At 41.0% G+C, this 25,871-nt stretch overlaps 1 protein-coding gene across 5 annotated transcripts in view; it reads right to left on the bottom strand.

Annotated features, from left to right (window-relative positions):
- Positions 1-6,804: 6,804 nt before the first annotated feature.
- Positions 6,805-25,871, bottom strand: part of LOC308402910 (receptor-type tyrosine-protein phosphatase delta-like) — a 421,888-nt gene continuing 402,821 nt past the window's right edge. For all 5 annotated transcript variants that reach the window (XM_080892054.1, XM_080892053.1, XM_080892056.1 and 2 more), the window contains 10 exons: positions 22,988-23,163; positions 21,217-21,336; positions 20,562-20,716; positions 13,829-14,114; positions 12,704-12,882; positions 12,450-12,576; positions 11,817-11,942; positions 10,719-10,873; positions 10,357-10,492; positions 6,805-9,954 (listed from right to left, as the gene is read on the bottom strand). In XM_080892054.1, coding sequence (XP_080748180.1) covers positions 9,886-9,954; positions 10,357-10,492; positions 10,719-10,873; positions 11,817-11,942; positions 12,450-12,576; positions 12,704-12,882; positions 13,829-14,114; positions 20,562-20,716; positions 21,217-21,336; positions 22,988-23,163 — 1,529 coding nt within the window. In that variant the 3' untranslated portion in view covers positions 6,805-9,885. The remainder of the gene's footprint in view (positions 9,955-10,356; positions 10,493-10,718; positions 10,874-11,816; positions 11,943-12,449; positions 12,577-12,703; positions 12,883-13,828; positions 14,115-20,561; positions 20,717-21,216; positions 21,337-22,987; positions 23,164-25,871) is intronic.

The raw sequence follows: 25,871 nt of genomic DNA on the forward strand, positions 1-25,871 counted from the left end.
AAGCTAGTTTCTATCACAGGGATTTGCAGTCTTATTATTTTAGTCACTACCCAGAGCTAGTCCATGACTTGGAATAAGAACTCCACCCTCTCTTCTGACTGACGACCATGGTTTCAGACTTGCAGCCGAGGGTTCCTAAAGAGTCCAAAAGAGCTGCATTGTCTCTGGAGAACAAACACGTGATCCTGAGGTCAATAAAGTGGTGAAAACGTCCCAACTGGCTGTATCTTGAAATTCTGTCCATAAAAAGTATGAACACAATCAGGGCAGCCCTGATAGATACAAACTCTTAAACTCTCAAACCTCACCTGACCTCAAAGCAAGGTCTCACTACAGTTGTACAGGAACTGAATGGCCTATAGCATTGGACCCATCAACTTGTACTCCCCAATCACTCCTCACATGATGTCCAGAGGAACCTGGTCGAATGCCTTCCAAAAAACACACATAGATTGGTTGGGCAAACTCCTGTGTAGTTTTGCACAACCATGAGACAGACTCTTCTCTCCAGCACCCTGACATAGACCTTCCCAGTGAGGATGAGGAATTGGAGTATACCTCCAATTCTTCCTTCTTAAAAACCCTCAGCAAAGAGAGTAGACGCCTGTACCATGAACTTTAGTTTACCCTTGGGGTGTTCAAGGTTACAAATGTAGCTCACTTCTTTTTGGGGGTACGCCACCATAGTTAGTCATGCTGAAGACCAAACAGAGTAAGTTTTGTTTGAGCTGAAAGCAGCATGTGCTAAACTACTGCCCACTGATCAGTCAATCCTCTAGAAAATATAGTCACCGTTCATCTAAAGTCTTTGTCGTTTCTTTACAAACATCAATAAGAAATTCAGGTTATTAAGAGCAGCAAGATTAACACTTACGACTTAAGACTGCAGCAGAAAGAATCAGGCAATCTTTTCAACAGGAATACTTTTATTTTAAAAAACATGTTAATAGAACTGAATAAATAAGTCAGTAAATATGATCAGATTTTGCAGTCTGCAATATTTTTGGCAAGTTTTCCCTCCTGGCTTTAAATAGACTTCATTAATGTAACATTTTTACAGTCATAGTTACCACTGCACACAACATGCCCACACATTCATACGATGTTAATATGCATACTGTGAAGCACTGTCTTGTTTTGTTTTATTCAATCACGCTCACTAACACAGCACTACTCTGGCTGCTGCAAAGCCTTCTCTCAGTTGCTCCCTTTAAAGGTTACCACGTGGGTCTTGCGCCTCCATCTCATCCTATCCTTAGCATCCTCCTCTGTCACACAAACCCTTTGCATGTCCTCCTTCACCACATCCATCAATCTTTTCTCTGGTCTTCCGCTTGTTCCACATACATCCTTTGTCCAATATAGTCACATTTAGGGCTGGGCCATATTATACCGTTCACGGTAATATCGGTATAATGTTAGGCAACGATAGGAAAATGAAATATCGCGATAGAATGGGAGTAAAGCGCGCATGCGCAGTGCCTTTGTTTTCATACGCACATGGCCGATTGTTGAGTGAAACAGATGAACCAGAATTGGTTTGTAAAAATGGTGCAACTTCAGTGATGTGGAACTGGTTTGGTGTTTGTCCGTCAGATACACGACAAAGCACATTTTTTTGCAGAACATGCAAGCGGCCGTTGTTATTGTCATATTTGTCGGATTAAGACGCTCTTAAATCTGGGAGTAATCTGGGTCCTAAACTCCGTATGCTTCAGGTCAAACAACACTGCAGCATCACTGAGAGTTAAAAACTGTCTAAATTCTTTCATCTTTAATAAAACGATCAGCATTGCTGCTTTACCAGGTGTAACTATAAAGTTTAACTTCCAGGCATCCATGAAAACAAAAGTTATTACATTTAACGGAGTTAGAAGTTAGCAGGAAGCTAGCGGAAGTTAGCTCGCTAGTTTCGCTAGTTACCTAAGCATGATATTGCATGTTCTGACGGAGAGATTTCTGAAAAAAAATCAAACGTACAGCTCTGCTATCACTTCCAACATAAATGAAGACAGGAAACTAAACAGCAGTGACGTTTGTAGGGTTACTGAAGTTGGGCTAGCTGGTATATAATGATGTGCTACGTGATCGCTAGCGACACAGCTATGTTAGCATAACATAAACAGTGAAGCTGGAGGACGAACACTAACACTTTTCCACTTATAAAAGTTAACGTGAAGGTTCTTCATGGTTAGAGACAAATGCAATCGCATGGCAGGATACTGTAAACGGACCAAACTTCAGTCAGGAGAACAACTGAGATAATCCATCCACAATACGAGGTTAGTCATTAATATACTGCAACAACATGGGAATAGAGCAGCTGCCAGAGAATTCAACATTAATGAATCAATGGTACAGAAGTGGAGGAAGCAAGAAGAATGAGTTTAATAAAGTTTGATTTATCTGACTGCTTTGTTTCGCTTAATGTGCCTTATAATCCCGTGCACCTTATGGTCCGAAAAATGCGTACTGCACACTGCAGTTTAATGTTGCAAAGCACCTCTTTTTAACTTCAGTGGATATTATACATGGTTATGCTCAGGATATGTCAGCCCATTTCTACTGGAAATGCCTTTTGGTTAAACTTTCAGCAAGGAATTTGCATTTGCACTGTTACATTTTTATAAAGCTTTAATGTACATAAAAACCAGCTTCTTGTTTAAGTGAAAATAAATGGAAGGTTGTCTTTTTGCGCTAGTAATGTTGTGGAGTTGTATTTTGTCTCGCATCAATTATATCGTCGGTTATATCGTTATCGCAAATTTTCAAATATATATCGTGATAAATATTTTTGGCCATATCGCCCTGCTCTAGTCACATTCCCTCCTCTGGCCCAGTCTCCAACCTTCTCACCCTAAGCTGCTTTTCTGAGATATCCATTTCTACCTCATTTCTCATCTTTTTAAGTTACTTTTGCTCGTAAGACATCCTGCTACTAGACCTCTTTGTGATTAGCCCTACTCTGCAGCCACAGACAGGGAGGCGGGGTAAAGAGGGTTGCAAATTTGCATCAAACCAGAACACCAAGATTTAAAAGCCAGTGGTTTTTGGCAAAGGGTTGAAGAAGCTAAAGTGTCTTTTTGCACCTCGTTTGCACCTGCGGAACCTATATTTGAGAACTTAGCAATCCACAGCAATGTTCATATGAAAATAGATGCAGAACGTAGCTGCCAAAGTGCACATTACTGAAAACCACAGGAAGATGAGTCACAAAATGCACGAGTTGATGAAGTGGTAACAGGTGATTGTTTATCAGCACAGGGACGGAGCTCCGAGAACAGTCAGCGTCTGAGTTCTTGATCGAACTGAAGTGACAATATAATTGAATTCTTTTAACACTCAATTATGTAGTGTTGCTGCAGTAGAATTAGGCACAGACGGCCTTTTCTTCTTTCAGAATTGAGAGAATTAAAAGAAATGTCTTTCTTAAATCCCACTCAGTACTGCTGACAACAAAGCCACGCAGCATTTGGACATGTTTCATCAAATTTAGGATGTTGAAAATAAAGCACCAGGGGACTGAGGCAAGCTGTCGTCGTTGAATGTGTGTGTGTGTGTGTGTGTGTGTGTGTGTGTGTGTGTGTGTGTGTGTGTGTGTGTGTGTGTGTGTGTGTGTGTGTGGAGTGGGGTGGTGGGTGGGTGTAAATGAGAAATGACTTGTGCAAAGTGTTGTGACTGGCTGGTTGGTTTCATAATTCTCCAAAAACTGCTGAGAGACGGAGACGGAACATCTGCTCGACACATCTGAAGTGCAGTCTCCGGTGAAAAATAAAATCTGATGACAGTAGAAGTTCCTTATTTTGTTGTACTCTTGACTAGTGTGAAGCAGACATCTGCACTGGCACGATTGCCCAAGAAGTTTGGGGATTCGTTTTAGCCAATTTCCACGAAACTGTGAGAAACAAGGTGAAGCGATAATCGCTCTCGCTGTGCAGTAATCTGCGATCGTTTCCCCCGCATGTCATGTGAACTTTTGCGTGCATGGTAATATAATACTCAAGCATTCAGAGCGTTCGGTTTGTTCGAGCTTTCATAACGTTGTCTCTAGTCTTGGCAGTGTTTTTCCTCCATAGGGAGTAATGTTCTAAGCATATGTGGGGGTAGCAAGGCTGAAATTAATGTAAATTTATGTGATTCCAATGCTTCATAACGCAGCAGAAAACATCCGAGCGCAGTAAACAACATCCTGTACATTATTCATCTTGAGTTTTCAGGTGCGATTTGTAAAAACAAAGAGCGGAAGGCAACGTGTCACTCCTGTGGAAATCACTGCCGCACATCCGCTCTGCATTTCTTGTAGTATATCATTGTTTTTGACACATAATATACGGCGCGATTTTCTCTTTAAGACAGGTGCTTGTTATCGGTTGCATTCCAACTCTGCTGTGATCTGACACGTGGACGAAGGCTTTGTTAAGCTTGTTATCAGAAAACACGTTCAGTAGTAAACTCGGGAGTAATGTTTCTCCAGCTCACCGCCAAAGCTGACGGCATCTGTCATTTGCTATCATGTGGAATGATGTTTTCTAATTGAGCGCATGGAGAGCTTCCTGAGTAACTTCTCCCAGCAAGCAGTTATTGACTGTGCTCCCCAGCTGTCAAGTAGTTTAATACTGTTTTAAATGCTCTTTTTAGTTCCCGCACTTGCTTTTGCTTCAGGTTATTGACATTTTATTGTACTTGTGACATTCTAATTGATGGAGGAACATCCGCTAATGTTATTGTGACTAATAAGTAGTCTAATTATAAATAGATTTTGTGTAGTAAGACTTTAATTAATTCGCAGTGACTCAGTGAAGTTACTGCAGGTAAGTATTCTGTCTGTAATAGAACATTTGTGTCCAATTGTTACCAGTAAAACCATATTATGTGCACTTAAATGAATAGCTACTTTTTTGGTTGCTACTTTTATGCGTTTGCGTTTATTTTGGTCATTTAGGCTTCAGCCTTCTGTTAGTATCTACACAGGATGCGTTTAGGCTCAGTGCATTAGCAGGTCGCCTGTAATTGTGGCTCTTTCTAGAGCTCCATACATAATCCACAAAGTCATACATTTACATTTTAAGCCTGGAAACATGCTAAGCTTGGGACCCCTCCGCATCTAAAGTGAATAAATATTTGGGACTCTTATGTGTATTTAATGCATTTCTGCAATTTTACTGACTTTCAATATGCCTTCGCTTTACCATGTTGGGAAATGTCATCCAGGATAGAACAATGTCCAGCACGCACGTTCAACCCGACTGATGATTAAAACTGTCCTATTAGGTTTGATGCAGAGTAGCAGATATCCAATATATACTTTAGCATCATATAATATATTGTCAAAAACATGGATTCTCAAATTTTATTCGTGATATATGGATATCTCGTGTTATTAAAGAGTTCCAGCATTTAAAATTTATATAGCACCAATTCATAACAACAAAGAAACCCCAACAATCACACAACTCCCTATGATTTGGCGATTGTGGGAAGGAAAAACTCCTTTTCAACAGGAAGAAACTTGCAGCAACCAAGATTGTTGCACAGGAGGAAACATGTCACCAAACAACTGGTAGGTCTAAATTGGTTCGACTGCATTCATTCTCCGACAGATTGGTGAAGGTTTGCAACTAATTGCTCTGTACTTACAAGCTTATTGCACACAGTAAGCGTAATTTTGATTGTACCTTGTTTTCCCCAGTGTGACTGCAGCATTAGGTAGCCAGGGTCTCATACATCACCAATCTAAAATAGCAATCTTGTCTCTCCTCTGCTCACCGTTTCACCACGTGTGCCACCTTTGCTCCCACTCCTCTCCGTGTGTCACAGTGAAACAAACACACACAGAGCAGAGATGCTTCGTTTAGCTTTTGTACACAAGCCACTGTGGAGCTTTTGATGTATCCCATGACTTGCTTGATCTATCAGAACAGCACTCTGTATGTACTATGGGACTTGCAGATTTTCAGAATAGCGAAACATACACCTGGATAGTGTGGACCAGTGTGGATCTCCCTCTATGCAAGCAAGGAGCAGAAGGATGAAGCAAGGATTAATTTGTATTTTCATGGATATATGGACGCTAAATGAGCCAAAGGTAAAAACCATTTAAACATTTAAAGGGATTAGAACCTAATAAGAAAAAACCCTAGTAAATATGTAAATTTGATGAAGAGGAAAGTGTTTTTTAGACATTTAATCAATGCCATAATAGACTTTAAGTTCACAGACACTTAAACAATAGATTAAATGCATAAACTTGGAGCAAAAACCTCAACGTAGCAACAGGGAGCTGCATTTTTATTTAAATGACCGAATTGAGGTTTTAATTCTGAGTAATAGTACCATTCCACCATGTTACTAGGGTGAACAAAGTCTGCGTTAAAAAACAAAGCAGCTTCGAAAACATCGCACTTCATTCGTCAAAGGTTCCCCCGATGATTCATTGTGGCTGACATCAGTGACAGAAAAACCAGAGCGATGGAAATCTATTCAAATGTGGTGAGGCTCAATTTCCCCTTTCATGAGAGAACTGTGGATAATATGTTGGACCCAGACCAGTAGGGGGTAAAATAGCTTCATCAGTCTTTTCAAGTCAAAGTGAGGTGGAGGGAAACAAGTGAAACGCCGATGCATAACACTGACATTTTTTAATAGAATTCATTTATAACAAATGGAACTCGTGTCAGCAAAGAACTGGTTTTCGTACAGACTTCTTCCGCCACCAATGTAACCTAAGTAAGAAAATAAAAAGCACTCCTTTCATTCAGAGAAAGAAACATTTTACGCTAACAACTAATCAGAGGTAATTGTATGATCTTTTTAACAAGCCATTTTTTTCTTCTTTTTTTTTACAATTTCATTATTTAATTTTCAGTCTATGCATCCAGACGAGAGATAGATAGAGAGAGCAGAGAACACAACGTTTATTTCTGTTAATGACACTCCAAGCTTGAATGGCAAAGCCACGAGAACAGATGGTCGGGGGGGGACAGATTGTTCTGAAGTCATCTGCTGGAGTAACCATGGCATCAGAATGGATGCTCTTTTTGCCACAAACTTTTTTTTTTGTCTTTTTCAAGAGTTGATACCATTTTGTGTTATTTACATACACACAAAGTGAACGTTTAAGGAGATTTTTTTTTCTTTTTATAGATGGGTTCAAGTAATATATTATTGGGTTTAGAATCAATAGGGCAGTGCATAGTACAAAGATAGAGAAAGTGCAAGTCTTCCTACCAGGCCAGCTTTGGCCGTTCTGCAACGTTTAACCATGCATATGAAAAACAAAAGAAAACAAATCGATAAAAAAAAAAGGGGGGGAAAAACACAACGTGTTCTGAGATTAACATAATGTAACATTAGCCACCATGAGGTTAAATAATAGCACTTTTATATCTCAAAACTATGACAAAAGTAATCAGTTAAGCAGACACAAATATAACACATAGCTGCTTCAGTTAACAAGGGAAAGAAAGCACCTGGAATGCACATCCACAAAGCCATCAGAGAGGGTACTGAGAAGTTATAGATGCTGCTCCACATGAAGACTGAAACATAACCCAGCTAAACCCCCTGTCTCGAACTGCTATGCCAGAAAAAAGAAAAGAAAAAGGGGGCTTGAAACACCGTTTAGGATTGTCAGGATAACATAAATGATGTTTTGTTTGCAGTTTGTATTTCTCTACATATAAAGTAAAAACCTAAGGCATGAAGAAGAAACGCTTCGGTGACGACCTGTGCACTTGGCTTTTATTTGGCCTGATCGTTTTTTATTTAAAATCTAAACAATGTTGGGAAATGTGACTGTAAATGGTAAAGAATCGGTTAACCTTAGGTTGGGCCTTAAGACATGATGGATATTATCCTGTTTAGTTCTGACACCAGTCTCATCCCTGTTTAAAACCTGTCTGGTAATTGTTCGCAATGTTGCCCGTTTTCTATAAAGGCCAGTAGGCCAGTATACATGTTTTCCTCTAATTCGCTAATTCGCTTCACAGCCACAATAAGGCCACTGAAAATGACACGTATGACCTTTGAAACGTTCTTATTTGCATATATATAATCTCATCATGTGACAAATGAATACTAAAGGTAAATAAACTGTACATTTACACTAAATGCCTCGATTACTCAAAGGATACATTGACATGTTAAATGAAACATTATAAAAACAGGCATAAATATAAGGCACTCTAAATGCAAAATGAAAGAAATGTCCTTACCACCGAACGCTTCGAAGAACCACAACAAAGTGACGTCTTTGTACCTTGCCCTATTGCGTGGAACGTGAGTGCGGCTGCGCGACCCCTCTGTCTCTGAATACAAAGTGTACGAGAGCTCGGAAAAAAACACCGGGGCGTTCCCACTCCCACGCCTCGCTCGCGGGGGGAAACGACAATGTCAATGAGTGAATAACATATCCACGTAAAACCCCTATCTAAACACACACATATTTATTGCACAAGAAAAGATGCACTGAATCAGAATACAGTTTTGTCCTACTGATGTGCATTCCAGTGAAAAATCTCTTCATTTCCCCCACAGCACACAAACTCTCAATTTAAAAGATTTCATAGATGATCCATATTTCATTTACATTTTCACTCATAAATTATGTACTTTATCAATATATTTAGAATGTTATTTACTTTAATATATATATCTATAATAGATATTTATATATCTCACATATTTGACAATCTATACCATATATTTATATAGTCGTGTATGTCATCGAATTCATCAGGTTCTCTCTTATCATTGGAACATGGAAGAACTAAGATAATCGGTAGCAGCAACTTCATACTTTGCTCATCCCTGTTGATTCCACAAAGCCCCAGTTTATCTCATGGGAGTAATTAAGTTACCATGTAGGTGATCATGGACAGAAAAAACAAAACCAACAGAGGAAAAGAATCAATTGTTTTAGAAAAAAAAACAGAAAAATCAAGACCAAAAAATAACTCTTTAACAAAGTTACATTTTGGTTGTGTGAATTCTGTTCTGTGCACTAAGTGCAACAAAATGCGCGGGGGTAAAAAGAAAAAGCAAAGAGACCCTCTGCAAAACAGCACATACTGTACGTTAGAACAGTTCTACAGCTTTGAGAAAAAAATAATGAACCTTTACGTAAATACATTTTATCACTTTTTCCCCAAGCGATAAATTTGTGTAAAAAAAGGAAATTCACACAGTTCAAAAAAAGCACATCAGCTGTATAATAAAGTACTAAAAAACTAAATCAATAATTTGTATTTATTTCATAGATCATTTACCCTCTTCCCCAAAATTTAGATGATGAACATTGTGACAGAAAACGGGGCTATTTATTCATTGTTACTTTAAGTCTGTCCTGCTCTTGTGGACCAAGCATTGTCTTCTTTTGTGATGGGTTGTCTGTGTGTACTTGATTGTGAAACAGATTTTTTTCTTCTTTACAATGTGCATTCAGTTTTTTTTCCCTCCCCCGCAATACTGTGTTCTTCCGATGCCTCTCGTAATGGTTCATAATCACTGATGCATTTCTGACGATGTCATTATTGTTCATTTACTTTTTTGTTGTGTTGGTTTCGTTCAGTTTTATGAGCCCCAAAATGAATCCTTGAAGCAAGAGAAAAGGTAATTCCGTGTAATGCTTCAACAGTCAGGATTCCCTCACTCTGAGTCAAGGCGAGGTTTTTATCGGGGTTGGGGAAATACTTGGTCCTCCTGGGAATCATTTTTTTTTTCTTTTTGTTTTTTGACAAGTCATGTCGCACATCCAACATGTAATGAGTTGTTAGCAAGGAGTTAAGGAGTACTTTCTCAAGCAGGACTTTATGGCTCAGAAGAGAGGCTCACTGGGTTTTCTTTTTCCAAAGGGCCCTCTGCTTTTATCTTCCAATACTGGGTCTTTTACGTTGCATAGTGATCAAAGCTTCCCAAGTACTCCAAGCCAGCTCTGTAGCAGAACTGGTATTGATCCTGGAAACAAAGAAGAAAAGATGGTTACATAGAATCATGTTCGCTACATTTTCCATTCCAGCCAACCAAGAAATTGTCTGTACTGTAGATACAATTCATTTTTTCCCAAAAATAAACACAAACTACATTCTCAAAGCTTGAAATTTGAAATGGAGAAGTGGAGAACTGGCAAAACTACTTTAATTCCACTACTAAATTAATCATAGTCGCTTTAGTTCATCTGTTTGGCTAAAGAGGCTGCTTGGAATCTATCCAGACCTTTCAGGCAATTGGAGCTAACTATCAAATTAGTAACATAGTAGCTAGTTACAGTCAAACACCTATAGTACAGTATGTAGGTTGGGCTTTTCCTAGAGTGTGAAAGTACACCAATAACAAAGGATGGGATTGGAGACAGCTCACCTCTGTCTGCACCATAGCTGGTCTTTGCGTCCGTAACATTTTCACTGTCTGAAAGATGTCTACTACTCCCTCATATCTCATTCGTTCCAAGACGATGCTGAGGGTGATGAAAACTCCGGTTCTACCGACGCCCGCGCTGTGGAAAAAAGATCAAGATGGCAAAGAGGTCAATGCTCCTGGCCAGAACCTTAATGAACCTACAAGTAGTGTTTTTTTTTTTCTCCCTGAATGGAAATTGCTAATTTCATCATAATTTATCCCCTAATGTGAATATGTTCTTGCATGTTTTTCTTTTTTTTTTTACATTTTATTTGCCTTCTGAAAAGACAAAGATGGTTTGGTGCATTATCCTGGTCACTTACCTACAGTGGACCGAGATAGGGCCATCTTGGCCGAACTGCTCTTTTGTTTTATGTACTTGGCCGATGAAATCAATGAACCCCTCTCCTGATTTTGGCACTCCTTGTTCAGGCCAGTCTGTGAACTGAAACTGCCTTACTGTCCGTGACTGGCCATCCTGCGAGAGAAATAATGTAGAAAAATGGTCATGACAATGAGAATTGAAGCTAGGAATGTAGCTGAAGGTATTTTGCAGGTAGCCCAGTTCATTCCATGATCGTTACAGTGCAATCGTGAAATCTTGAAGAAAGGCGGTTGCGCAGATGCCAAGAGTAAAGCATCAGAGAAAACGTTTTGTTATTAAACAAGACTGTAATTTTACCTGAATGTATTTAACATGAACACTAAAGATGCTAATTCCTTTGATGTGCTACCCTTGACAGGGTGCTTGGAGAATCGACTTTGAGGATGTGCATTACTTAAGTGATGTTGTATCCCCTTGATAAGGAAAGCAATCCCATTGACGAGACAGTGTAACATACTCTGCAAAGAAGGGAGTCTGTGCCATTTATCTGTGTAAGCCTTTGATGGAATTAAAAACTCTGGCAGCTCAGTGCTGCCGGCACCACATTTGTTTTTTTTTAAACACATTGACATGTGTCATAATTTCCATATATTTATATTTCTTCACATGTTACACTTAAGGCCATAATGGTGTTGTAAACAAATATTTGATACAATGCCAAAATTGGAGCAAATTACTGCTGCTGCAGAAAAAAAATCGAGTTAATTACAGTTCATCATCCAGCGTGTTCAACCCCATTAGTCAAATCTCCTTTCTTGGTAAATAAAATCATGTGATTAACAAATGGCATTATGGGATTTGAGACATTAAAATAACCTATTGTGTGCTCGAACGCTCACTTGGTTCTTTCTAAATTGTCTACACCTGCACCTCTCTGTAATCCACTCAGTGTCCTCCATGACCCTTGGGTAGGTCACAACCCAGACGTGGAGAAACAATAGCACTAGTCTAAACTGTAAACAGCACTGATCTGAAGCAATACATTCCCACAACCTTTGATCTTTAAACCATGTTTTATGAAACAGTGTCTGCTTACCCTGGCATCAGTCACTTTGAACTCTCTCAGGATATACTGGGGCATGTTATACTCGGCCATGGGGTCCACCACAAAGTACTGGTATCTGGCCGACCTTTCTGCTGGCCAGTACTGGTGGCACTTTTCCTGTGGGAAGTGAAAAATAGAATACCACAGTGAGCCACAACATTCTCTTCACAGACTAGCTTCATTGTGTTCGTTCCCAGAAATGTCTGTCTTTCAATTCACACTGTATCTGCTCTTTCAAAGCTTTTCTTCCCAGTTCCTGAATCTAAGTATAGCTGTTTTCACACATGCACTGCAGCCCTGAACTTTTTCTAGACTTCTTTAACCCGGCGGAGCTGCACGTGAGGACAAGATGCAGTCGGACCAGAAAATAACCTGTCTTTAACCTGCCGTCTCCCTAGCACCAAGTCTATATAATGTCTGTTTGTGTCAATATGAGAATGGCACAGGTAACAGCTGGGTCAGCACTGCTTGCCCCTACGTCTCAGCTGCTACGTTCTCTAAACTTAAACCAAACAGAGTATTTCCTAGAGGAAAGCACTGCTAAAGTGGACTATACAGCTTATTGTATTTCATTTCTTTCAAAGATTGCCAGAAGAAAAGAATAGCAAAACAGTGTTTCCGTACCCTGCCCATTTCTCTAAGCTTGGTTAGCATTACAACAATAGTAGAGTTATGCTCCCAGAGCATCCTCCAAAAGTCCTCCGTGGTCTCTGCCAGTGGTCCCTGTGTTGCAATGTAGGCTTTCTGTTGCCTGCGGAAATGAATCACATGACAAAGGGGGGAAATAATCAACGTGGACGCATATCTGAATGTTACACGGAACTACGTTTGCACTGACGTGAAGCCTTGTGTTGATTCACTTTCATTTTAGCGCTTACCTGTACCCATCAATGAAACTGGCATTGATGTAGTCAGAGCCCTCAACTCCTCGAATGGGCTGTAGACACACTCGTGTGGACTCGTATGGCATTATGTTAACAAGGCGGTTCTTGAACTTGTTGCAGGGGAGATTGGCACTGATGAATCGTGATGTATGGGCTTTAGTGTTAGCTAAACGCTGCAGGGGAAAAAAGGAGGAAAAAAAAGAGATACCCTTGAGTGTATGGGTATCAGGTAAGAACAATGGCATTCAGATGTTTCTGTATTTCCCCGGTGACAGATTGTGTTTGACAACAAAGGTATGTTGCGAGCGATAAAGATCTGAGCAGTCTAGCGAATTGCACACCTTGAAAGCGGTGAAAAAGAATCAAAAGTATAATATGCTGCACACAGCTGGGTCATGTAACCATAAAGTATGGAAATGGCATCAAAGTGATTATTATCACAGCTTGCCCTTTGCCCATGTTATGATGAAAAGACAGGGAAATGGATACACCAGGAAGATTTAAGTAGTCAGAAGAGCAGTGTAATCTGACCTGTTTACAATCTCTTGGTTGAATCAGCATCCATCAAAGAGAATGAAAGTAGGCGCGTGACAAGCAAGGCAATAGCATATATACAGCAACGCTGGTGGAGCCTTTCATTGTAAATGCAGAGTATATTGCTCAAGTTCTTCTGGCAACTGCTCTGTGGTGGGGAAAACCTGTGTTTGCCGTTTTCATGTAAACCAAGACCCCTGTTTTTGAAGGAAATGGAGCTATGGAAGGGGGAGCCAGAAAGGGGGGAAATTTATCCTATGTCATGTTACACAAGTGAGTCAACTAACTGGAATAGAGAGGAAACCACAGGCCCCTTGCTGTCTAGTGGGGCCTAATAGTGGCTGGAAAATAGTTTGGGAGTTGTATTGAGAATGGGAAAAAAATTACAATGACTCCTTGGCGTGAAGTGGGGTACGGGATGCCAGTGGGGTGCAGGTAAATTCTAAATACTTTCAAATAACTTCATCAGGTGTGGTTTGAAAATGTAATATACGATAAAACCGTCTTTAGCATTATTTCTCTTAATCAGCCCTTGACCCAAGCCGTTTTGCTCAGTGCTTATCCTTTGGTAAAGAGTTAAGATACCTTGAACTCAAGTTCCATGCCGGTGACATTCTCTCCACCCTCTATCTGGGTCAGTTTCTGGATGTAGGCGTATAGGTTTCTGGCGGGCACTTCGGTGGTGCCGCAGTTGACGGCCTCCTGGAGCGCGTCATGTATGAAGACATACTGGTCCTCTGTCTGCACCATGTAGTTGCGCTGGGCACGCATTAGCGTGACGTGCCCGTAGATATCCACGGTCTTCTCGTGCTTGATACGTTCAAGCATGGCATCAATCACGATGAAGCAACCTGTGCGTCCCACGCCGGCACTGGAGCCACAAAGGAGACAGAGATGGAAGGATGGAAGATGGTTATTCATTTATGAAATAAGGCTTTAGACTTTATTCAGATGAGTTTTATGGCAAACTCCCACCAGGGTCTATAACGTCATGTTTTTATGACTTATATCATGCTGATGTTGGCATCACAAGCTTTTTATAAAACCGGGATAAAGCCACCATGACATCACCCACTGGTCTGCGGACTGGTTTTGAAACCTAGAAACATTTTGGCTGTCACCAGTTAGTTGTTAGAAACCATATGCCACGAGTCATGGGTTGATATGACTGACACACTCATTAGTGACACAAGCGCCTTGTCAATTACAAGATCTCCCCACCGCTAAATTATACTCTGGCTCATCACTTTTGAGACCAAATGTTTTTAAGCTAACATCATGCAGTACTAAATGACACTTGAAACCAGAAACTGAGACCACAATTTCATCAAGCGCTTACAAAGTTATTAAGCTGACTGATATTGTTTTTTTTAGCCCGATATTGGCCGATACTTTTTTGTTTTAGTAGTTATTTATTTGTTTGTTTATGCTCTGCTAAGATCGCCTAGTCGTTGTGTCTGTGGCGTTCCAAAAACAAGCGCTGCCAAGTAAGAAATTGCATAGTGCCCTCTGGTGGAAAAACTGTGCAATGTCAACACTCATATTACGTTAGAGGAGTGTTTTTCTCCATGTCTACTTTAGTTTAGTTTTACTTAGTTAGCCTAGTTTTCATTTATCGGCTGTTATAAATGTCGATATTGACAGATTAGAAAATAGCTATTATTGGCTGGTAACACCAACTTGCTGAGTATTAAAGTGAGAAGCCAGGTGAATTTTTATCTAATGAGGCATTTGCAACTGGATTTAGAAAGAATGCAGGTTTAAGTCATTTTGATCTGCATCAGCCCAGTGGAAGGAGAAGTGTCTTGTCCAAACAAGGACAGGGAGCTTGAATAAGTTCCCTTCTTCCGGTGACTAGGCCAAAAGGTAAACTCTCTTTGCCAAGTTTTCCACTGTAGGATGGACCATTTGGCTTGGAGTGTAATTAAATCTGAAGTGGCACTATGTGGAGAAGAGGGCCCGGTACTCACAGCCTTGAGCGAGCTCAACACTGGCTTTGCAATCCAGTCCTCCTTTGGACCCCACCTGCACTCTTCAACCTATCGGGACTAATAACTTACGCAACATCAACATTTAACCTTCATCTCGCAAATGAGAAAAGTGCCACTAGAACAAATGTGAACACAAATGTGGCTCCGGAGTCGCAAATTTGAGGTGAACATTTTTTATTAATGTGCCGGGCAACTTCTGAGAAGTGCAGCTGACTACAATTAATGCCATTAGATTAGTACTGTGCACCTAAATGGAATAAGAGCTTTAGAAGAGGCACTGAAAGCCAGGTCTCCTCATTAAGATTCACACAGGTACATTTGTGCATTAGTGAGCAAAATGCACACGTGGAAAAAAAGACATCCTGCCAAAAACAAAAATGTTTTACTGTTTCACTTTGACCTCTCCTTGCAGGCCAGCTTGAGACACGCTCTATAGATGTAGCGCGTTGGCAGTCTGCTGACGAATGCTCACCCCTGCACATTACATGTTTTAATATTGCATGGTTCAGCACAAAGATGTTTTCTGATGACAATTTATTTACCGCGGGGCGACGGGGTGGTGTTAAATCTTGTTCGTTAACTCTCCTCCCACCTCCCGCAAAGCTCGGCATTGACGAGACAAGTCCTTGCACTTGGCACTCCAAAGTAAATAGGTTATTCAATTCATTAAGCTGACATGCCTACGAGGTGTGAACCATGCTCTTGTGCCTCCTCCTGATGAAGCATTTGTTTTTCATTTGCTCTGAGGAACAGAGAAAGGCTTGAGAAGGAAAACTCAAGAGGGAGTAAAGTCAGTCCCCGGGGGCCAAGTCTCGTTAATGTGCCATGCTGCACTGGAACTGTGCTGCAAATGGAATAAAGACACGTATGGGAGTCATTGGCTTTAACAAATGATCTGATGATCACTTTCAAAATGGCTGACATTGGCTGAATGAGACTGAACTTTTTATTTCTTTCCTGACAAAACTCTTCACACCTTTAGGGCGGAAGGGAAAAAGAGTCAGTATGAGTGAGTGAGAGAGAGAATTGGGCTGCAAAGAAATGTGAAATGTGTCTCAGGGTTATTTGAAGAATGAATCACTTCCAGGTCTGAGAACACCTCAGCTCCTGGCCGTGGGATATAGAAACAAGTCGAGATTTTTCCCTCTACCCCAGCTGTTTCCAATCTGAAGACATTTTACAGTGCAGACTTGAATGTGGGAGAGTGATGACCTGCAAGAGAGTAAGTGACAGAGTGACAGCAGAGAGCTAGAGAGAAGGAGACGGAGGACGACGGGGAGCGCAAGGGCGATGAGAGCGAAGGCAGACTTGTTTTAGCTAGAGATTCTCCTCGTTTGTCTCATAAGCATCTGGGATTGCTATTAATTAAAAAAACAAGCAATGCTAGGAAAGTGTAATATTTCTTTATTGACAGGTGTGTGTGTGTGTGTGTGTATTCAGGGTGGGGTGAGACGGTGCAGAAAGCTGTCGGTACATTTGGCAGTTGAAGGAGAGCTGGCGTACTGACTGCACTAATGACCTGACACTGCCTTTTCAACCAGTCAAAACCAGCTGCTCTGGACGTCGATACACATTAAGTGTCAGACTAATATGCTTTCCAGGAGTTTAGGGAATAAGGGATGGGAAAGAAAGTTCAGCGTGAAATACAGCTGCAACGAGTCCTGTGAAGATAAAGCGTGAGCAGCAGTGAAAGCAATTACATATGTATTGTTAAAAAATCTCTGGCTGTCAGCTAACCTGTCACCGTTCTGCTACTCTGCCTATAAAACATGCACACATAAAGCGCAGCTCACCAGGACCGCTGCACTGCTGTTAATGGGGTCGATAATCATTTCAGTCGCGTGCGTGCGCGAATACTTGGAAATGTGGAAAGTAAATCAAAAAGAAAAAGAAAACGCGTTGCTTACTTGGGGAGTATGGAAGGTTGGTCTTTTAAACCCAACCCACTGGCTAGTGTTGACTGTCCATTGGCTTGGCTATAATCCAAACCATTTGTATAACTGTACTGGAATCACTGGGAGACTCAGCTATAGCTTGAAGGAAAAGAGAGGACAAAGAAGCAACGTAGCTTAACCTAACAGCACCACTGACATTTCATTATGTCTTCAGTCTTTAACACTGGCTTCTCTATCATCAAAGAATTACTAGCTTTAAAAACCAGTACTGGTATTAGAGTATGACTCCGACCAGATGTGGTGTGGAGGAAAAGCACTGCCACACTGAGCGTTATAAGTCTCTGACCACGTGAATGCCACTGGGTGCAGTTAGGTGTGGACTGTTTTGTTTTCGCCACGCCCTGCAGCTGTAACACCTCGTCACAACTGCACAGACTGTGGTCACCACTAGTAAGCAACGCTGACAAAGTTGGTTGCCTGGTTTTTTACTATGAAAACTAGAAGCTTTTCAAGGCAAGCCTCAGACTTGTGCTCGATACAGCAATTGCAGTTTGTTATATGGCCACTTGAGGCTTGCCCTAAAAATCAGCCATTTATTATTGACCCCACAGATGTTGTAAAACATGGATGTAGCCACTAAGCGACCTCTGCAAACAGTATCCTTCTGATTTGATGGCCTCATTCATTCCATTTGGGTCATACTGAATCAAAAATAAAGTCTGTTTGGCAAATCTTGGTCATACCATGTTTCAAAATAGGGGAATTGGCTGTGGTATGTAAAAGCACCCTCATTGGCTAACGACTTGTCAATCACAAGCCATTAAGCAATAAGTGTGTTGTTTCACAGACAGACCCAACATCACTTATCACATCTGGGGGGTTTTGCAACAAAGATGGCTGTGGAACAACTCAAGGCTTCAAAACTGGAAAGCAGTGGGAGACTTCATGGTAGCTATGTCCACCTTTTAAACTTCTGAAATTACTTTAAAATTAATTTGAATATATATACAGTTGCTTATTTATATAAATTACTATGAAATTTATAAAAATTAATCTGTCCATTGAACTTTTTTTGTGATTTTCTCCCTTCTATGGAGCTAAAAGAGGCCACCCAAACACATGAAATATCAATGGAAAGCCCAGGATGTTCTCTATTTAGGACATCAAGACTTTGTGTGGTAGCTCAAATAAGTCAAAAGATACAGACCATAAACAAATGTCCATTACAAAGGACATAAATGAATAGGCTGGTCCTCAGGAGGATATTTATATCACACATTGGCCTTAAAATTTTGCATATGAGCGGGTAGCATTAGCGATTTATAGCCAACAGCCTGTGTTGTTTCCGGTTTTTGAATAAAGCTTTCTTGGAAATGCATCACTTTCTCTTGTATTTTGATTAGAGTGAAGTTTTAAGATTGGATGGACCCCATGGGGTTCTCTGGTTTTTGGGTGGGCCGCAGTACTCTGACACATGGTAAAAAAAAAAGAGGATTGAAATGGTTTGGCTGTTACTTGTAACTGTGAGTTGTTCTTACAGTTTTCCTTCTGAGTCACTGGGAGAGGCCAGAGATCACTGTGACATTTAATCATGTCCTTTTGACCTCTTCTGAAACCTCACAATGCCTGACTAGCCCTTTAGCTACAAGAGCAAAACAGCCCCTGACCTGTGGGTTACTGAAAACAGCAGGACCTAGGAAAGCAAGAGGCACGCTATAATGTCCCCGGAAGAAAATTCCTCTAGTCTTACCTTTTGACAAGTGTTCACTTGGCAGTGGAAAACAGATGAATGTATTTTGATTGATACTCTTAAATACTCCTGCGGGGGACGCATTAGCCACCCACTAAACCCATATTAATGATGTTTCATAAGCAAGCGCGACAAAAAAAAAGTGCTCCCTGTAGTGGACATTTCTTAGCCTAACTGCTTTATACAACAGAGGTATAGCTTACGAGCATGAATGCATTTCGCAGCGTCTGTATGGATTCATCTAGAATCCGAGAATGTGAGCGACAGGAGGAGAGAGAAACGTGCTTCTAATTAGCGACTCGTGAGGGAGGAAATCCTGTGCAGTTGATTTTTAAAAGTTCTAAACCCTCTCATTTAAGCTCCTATTCATTCCCTTACACAAAAATAAATAAAAAAAATCAAAAGACCTTGATTGCTTGTTTTTTATGCCTTTATGGTCTTTACATAAAGCGCCTGAGCACATGCAAGCTGATTTTTTTTTTGGGTGCACCAACTAATCAGTCGACTGCTCCGTAGACTGCACCACGCTGTCAGATGTGGATTTTTTTTTATTATTTTGGCCTCTTTTCATGTGCGTAAACAGCTTCAGGAAAACAAAAACCTGCACAAACTAAAGGAGAAAATATATATATTTTTTAAGTATATCTGCTAAACTGCTTTTTTTCTTTTTTAGTGAGTGAAAAAATGTATTGGAAGTAAGTAAATATAAAAGATAGCTCTATTTAAAACTGTAAAACAGAAAGTTAGCTTTATAGGATTTGAAGCTGGGGCATGACTGTATCTGATAGGGTGCCAGAGGAATTAAAAACTCCCATCTGCACAGTGACATTAATTCCTGCATTCTGCTTCACTGTAAAAAAAAAAGAAAAAAGTCAGGGTTTTCAATTGGAAGCGATTCGCCAACTAGCACTAATTAACTTCAGCATGTGGTAATTCTAATTCTTCAGTAATCCCCCTACCCTTTTTGTCGCTTTCTGACAAAAGTTTGTATCTGTTACACTCGCTATCGCTGCTTCTTAATTTCGACTCCCCCCCTCCTCCTTCTGTCACTTTTCTTTTTCTTCTTCTGTGCAGCGCCTCTGATGACTTCCTGAGTTAAGGGAAGCCAGAAGTCTGTGTTATAGCTTTGTGCTCTCTGCTGGGAGTCTGGCCTCTTATGTCGCCGAGGGAAGTGAAGTTGGCATGAAAGTTATTTGTTTCAGATGCAATAACCCAGGGGATGAGCCAAGGACTTGTGGGCTGCAGATGCGCGACATGTTAGCGGTGTAGTGAGGAAGACGACAGGTCTGCGTGTAGCTTTGTGTCACCGCGTGGGAGGAGATGTTTAAGTTTGCTGAGGGCAATGACACCAGTACACTTTGTTCTGCGATGTTGAAAACACCTTCTGATTTAAAGTGCTTTCTGTGAAAGCTGGTGGGCTGGATTATTTTCTTTATTTTTGGTTTTTCAGATGGGAGGAACAACAGTTTACATCCTATCAAACAGTCGTCCTTTCACTGATAGTTCATGTCTAATTTCTCTTTCAAGTGTTAGTCCAAAAAGAACTCAAACGTACACCTCTAAATAACCAAGAATATGTTGTGTTTTTGCCATATGTATTCATATATTCATTACAGCAAATGGAGAGAAGAAAATCAATTTCATGCTTCAGGATGTTTTTGCGAAGCCGTGTTGTTTTTTACCTGCAGTGTACCACCATGGGCCCTGCATCTGGAGGATTGCAGGCTTTCACCCGTCTCAGGAAGGCCAGGAATGGAGTGGGGTGCTCGGGTACCCCGTGGTCTGGCCAGGCCGTGAACTGGAACTGCCTCACCTCCCTCTTCTCACTGGAGCCATTCTGAATGTTAACACGGAGAAAAGCTCAGTGACCGAACACAGCTTACATCAAATGATCTGACCTGCAGATGCTGCGAGGTAGAGCTGCGCAATACTGCAAATCCTGGTATCGATCTGATACCAAGTAAAAATAGGGCCAGTATTGCAGACATCAATGTTAATAGCAATACTCATACTTTTAAGTTACAGAGGCAGCTTATGTAGAGCAGTGTGTCATGACATATGAGATGACACCTTTCAGCTTTTCATGTATTTTAAAACTGTGTTTTTTAGCCCTGGAATGTAAATGTGCCGGTCTCTAAAGCACTTTGGGTCAGCGTCTGTTGTTTAATTGTGTTATAGGCTATAAATAAAATAAGGAATTTAGAGGACAGAAACAAAGTATCGATCCTGTTACACTAGTATCGATCTGACACCAACATCGATGCTATATTTGCATAGATCTTCCCTCTACTGTGAGGTTTAAAGTGCTACTACACAGCATACAACAGAAATACTCACTTTAAAGAGTGCAAACGTCCTGACACAGTATGTGGCCAGCTCTACTGTGTCCAGCAGGGTCACTTGGATTAGACCGTATGTCTCTGTCCCTCTTGTAGGCCAGTACTGGTCACACTTTACCTGTAGTGGAGAGAAATATCGCATTAGGCGAGGAGTCAATAAAACCTTTATGTATTTGGTGTTTGTTCACAAAGCATGAAGGCTCTTTACAGCAATTCTCTGGATCTCAGTTACACACTCAGTACAAGTGCACCAAGTCAAATAAAGGCCAAATTCCCCTTATTCTTGCTGACTAGGTTTGATTTTCTAATCAATGAAATAGCTTGAGATATTTGTAGTGAACCAACAGGGCTATTAATTGTCCTGACGTACTCCATAATTACAAAGGTAAGCACGGTGTCCACTCATATTATCGTCTCAGCTTTATTGCTATTTGAGTGTACTCTTGTTTCACAGTAAACGGCCAATAAAACATTGTATTGCAATACTGCTTAGCTGACAAAGAGAAGAACTATTGGCTTTGGGGAAAGGAAAAGCTGGGTTCCAGTGCAACTGTTTTTCTTCAGATTGCCCCCTAGCACTGATGTGGTTTTCGGACACATGCTTCACCAACATATCCTGCTGTAGGATTCTCTGCCACTGATTAATATTACAATTGAACAGCACTCTGGAATAATCAGGTTTTTAACCAGCCGCTAATTCAATTTCCCAAGCATCTGTTATAACATTAACACAAAGCGCAATGAAGTGTCTGTGACACCGGGAGTAATGTAATGATTCATAATATTGTTTACTTGCAAATAGTCGAGCTTTAGATATGCAAAACATACAAAGGCAGCATGAGTGAATGATTTGACTGATTAATATGAAAGACGCGCACTTTTAGCAGCAACAAAAGAACAATATTTGCAACAAATGTCAAACAATATAGGCAGATTTGAGGGTGGGGGTGGTCTCCCAGAAAACAGCATAGTAATGTGCTTACATAGCACTGCTTCTATAGGCCAATGCAGACACCTGGGCTCTTATTTGCTTTGCAGATTGTGTGAATGCTCAGTGAAACCCGCTCTCTCGATTGAGTCCACACTCCTGTTAACACTAGACCGGGCTCTTAAAAAGAGGCATAGAAGTGTGAAGGTCAGTAGCTGATGGAGTCCAAGGAAGCTTTCATATGCTCAGTCGAATATGGCAAGACGTTTGGGGTAGGGGGAGGGGGGATAATAGCTTTTGACTGTGTCAACCTTAAAGAACTAGTGTGTACTGCGGGGAGATGTGGCTTTACAGTCTGTCTTTTTTTTTTTTTACCACGGATTGTAATCCGGCGCCTTAAGCAGTATGAGGCCGATGAAGTAAGTCTGGATACTAATCAGTCAGGACTGTAAGACAAGAGTGTGTGTGGATCGAGGATATCAGTGGGTAACAGAATGCTGCTTGGCTGCTTCTTGTAGTGAATAAATACATAAAAACTGTCCCAGAGGAGACAGGACAGTGTCCCAATTAACATTATCCCTGCCAGTGATGAAATATTCCTGCAATCAGGGATTCCAGTGCATCAGTGGTTACAATCTAACAGTGAGCTGCTTCTTTTTATATATGTGGAGCTAAAATATTCTGGGAAGCCTTAAATGATTGATGATTCATGAGTCACTAGCAAAACAATTCTCTGGTGGGAAAAATGTTAAACGGTGTCACAAAAAAAGTTTATAGATGCTGATGAAAGAATATCGGCGAACTCTAGCACGGGCTTTAAAAATGATTCTTAAAGCTTTACCCTGGACCGCTCTTCTAGTTTGGTCATCATGACGATGGTGGCACTCCTCTGCTCCCAGAGCATCCTCCAGAAGTCCCCAAACGTCTCGGGTAAAGAACCCTGGGTGGCGATGTAGGCGTTCTGCTTCCTGTAGCCATCGATGTAGTTGGAATTAATGTAGTCGCTGCCAGGGATACCTGTACAAAAAGTTTACAGTGGGTGAAAATGGATTAAAATTTCAACTTTTGTTTTGTTTGTCAAGCTCGATGTGAGGCAGACCTTAAATGTCACACAACAGTGGCATTTGTGGCTAGGTAAATTGGTCCAGGCCTTTATTATCCCTACAGTTTATTGGAGGTAATTCTCCCCCACCGTGTGTTCGCACAATGCCACGTTATCGTCCGTGGGTCCCAAATTTATGCCAGTAAAGCCACTGTTGTTTTGTATTAAAAAAAGAAAAGCACAGCAGTCAGTTTTGGAACCAGTGTTACAGCCCAAAAGGATTTGTATTTGCTATCAACAACACATTTAAATCAACAGCTCCACCCCCTCACCCACCCCTCACCCCCATATGTGCAACTGAGTTACAGATAAAGCTCGGTCCCTAGAAGTCTATCACCTCACACGGAGAAAAACAAACCAACAAAAAACTCGCAAAACAATTTCCCCCCACCGCTCCTCACTCCTCCTTTCCTTTGCTTATATTAAATGAAAGGCACAGCAGCCTTTTCCAATCCAGGGGAAAGAGACAGAGCTGACAGCTAGTCAATGCTTTAGGACTGGCAGTTTAGGGGCTTCGTGCACACATGGTCGACCAAGATAAGTCTCATCTGCATGGGCGCCACGTCTCAGAGAATCCCCTCACTCCAACCGCTTCCTCTCTCCCCCCCATCTCTCTCAGACTCCCTTTTACTCCCAGGTAACTTATTCAACAGAAAAAAAGGGAAAGAAAATGGAATATGAACACATTCAAAAACCCACACACATTATTTTTATTTATTCTTTCCCCAAAACTGTCCACCGCCCGCTCATTTTGCTGTTGAAGCTGTCCACGCAGCCAGGCGGTTGTGCATTTCTGTGATGGACAAGGGATAAGTACAATTAAGCCCAGTGTGTATTCAATTTGAAAAAGGGGGGGGGGGGAGAAAAAGCAAAAAAGGAGACATCACTGTGGTTTAATGAGAATGAAGCAAGTTGTTTAATGCACATTTGCAAATGGATTTTGCCTTTGTGCTTTCTGTCAGTCAGGATTTGTCTAAATTCGACCATTTTCTCTGTAAATAGTAAGAAATAAACATTGCCACGGTGTTGTTCCGGCACTCAGTCGTCGGGGAAAGGCAAAGTAATCTCAGAGAGCTTTTAAAGTACAACACTGTAATTACTGTATTAATGAGGAATAGTCACTACCAGTCGTGGTATAGTCAAGTTCAAACAGGTTAACGCGTATAACGTTTCCGTTAAATTTCGATTCCCGAGCTCGCTTATTATAGAACGTGTGCGTCCGGAGAAGTTTTCTCGTGAGAGTTCCACTTTATTTTCTTAATAAACGACCTCTTTGTCGGTCAGGCGGCGACGAAATCAAGAGCAGAGTATTTTTATTACTTGCGACAGCTTCCGCGCTTGAAATAGATCAATGGAAAAACTAGCGAGCTCATTCATAACTTTGCTGTTGCGAAATAACAGAGCTGATGGGAAATGGAGCGCAGATCTTTTAGTTAGTCTGTTATATTTTTTTTTAAATTAACTTTCCAATTTTACATTTTTATTCAGTTACATGTACGAATACCTGACACGAAGTCACGCAGATGTCTTGTCACCGGTGCCTCCTCGCAGTGGCTGCACTGACAAATATGATCAAACTCACTAAACACTCGTTTGTGTTGTTGTGTTTGCACATCTCTGTTGCTTGTGGGGCTCGCACACAAGAATTTCACTCACATGTGCTGTGCCAGTGTGCCTGCACATGTGATGTGACAATAAAAAGTGATTTGATTTGATTTAAAAGACTTAAATTAAAGGTAATTCCTGTAGTTCATCTATATATTTTAAAAATATGGTTTCATGAGCACGCAATGACACTACTATGGAGTAAACGCGACTTTCGGGTTTGATCTAAAACTTTTCTAAAACGCTAAAGTGAAAGGAAGAAAAAGTTTTAGGTTCCAGTTTAATCTTGCGAGTGTATGCTATGTACGGTCAGGCGAACGGTCAAGAGTCAGCGAAAGTGGAGCAAATTCAGCAACGTCACCGCAATTAAAGGGCCGCCTGTTTGCCAAAGATTCGGTTGATCCGTCCCCCCACATCAGTGAATTCCGTCTTCAGACTCTGATGTGAAATCCCAAATCCCTTTCATTCAAAGAACTCAATCAAAGTAAACAATAGACACATTGCTTGCCGAAAGGCTTTGTTTAAGCTTTAGCAAGAATAGAGGAAGTCCCTGATGTCCCCCTGGCTGAGAACTACTCACTTTCCGCAGCACAAAGTCTCCAATGTGGTTGTACAGATGTGTTTATACGTCTGGCTAATGGAGCTCCATCAGTGCTCAAGCTGTGTGCTGTTTCTGAGAGACTTGCGAAAAGAAGTGTGGGTGTGGGGGGCTCTATAAGGCTGTTTCTATCTGTTGTTGTCACATTATCCATTTACTAATTTGTTTATTTGCCTTCGCCCCCCCGAGAGCAGTTCAGTGGAAATGCTTAATTAATAGCTGTATGTGAAGTTGTGTTTAATCCAATAAAGTGGTGAAGGAGTCGGCACTTAACTGTCCATTTCAAAATGTGCTTTCATTCATTAGAAACTCGTGAGCAACGCGTCTTTAATGTAGTGAGCAGCGTACTGGTGGGGTTCAAATCGAGCCTGTAATGGGCTCAAGTTCGACTCTGAAAGTACAAAACCATGAATGAGTCCT

The sequence above is a fragment of the Rhamphochromis sp. 'chilingali' genome (genome assembly GCF_963969265.1).
Source record: "Rhamphochromis sp. 'chilingali' genome assembly, chromosome: 1".
Taxonomy (NCBI): Eukaryota; Metazoa; Chordata; class Actinopteri; order Cichliformes; family Cichlidae; genus Rhamphochromis; species Rhamphochromis sp. 'chilingali'.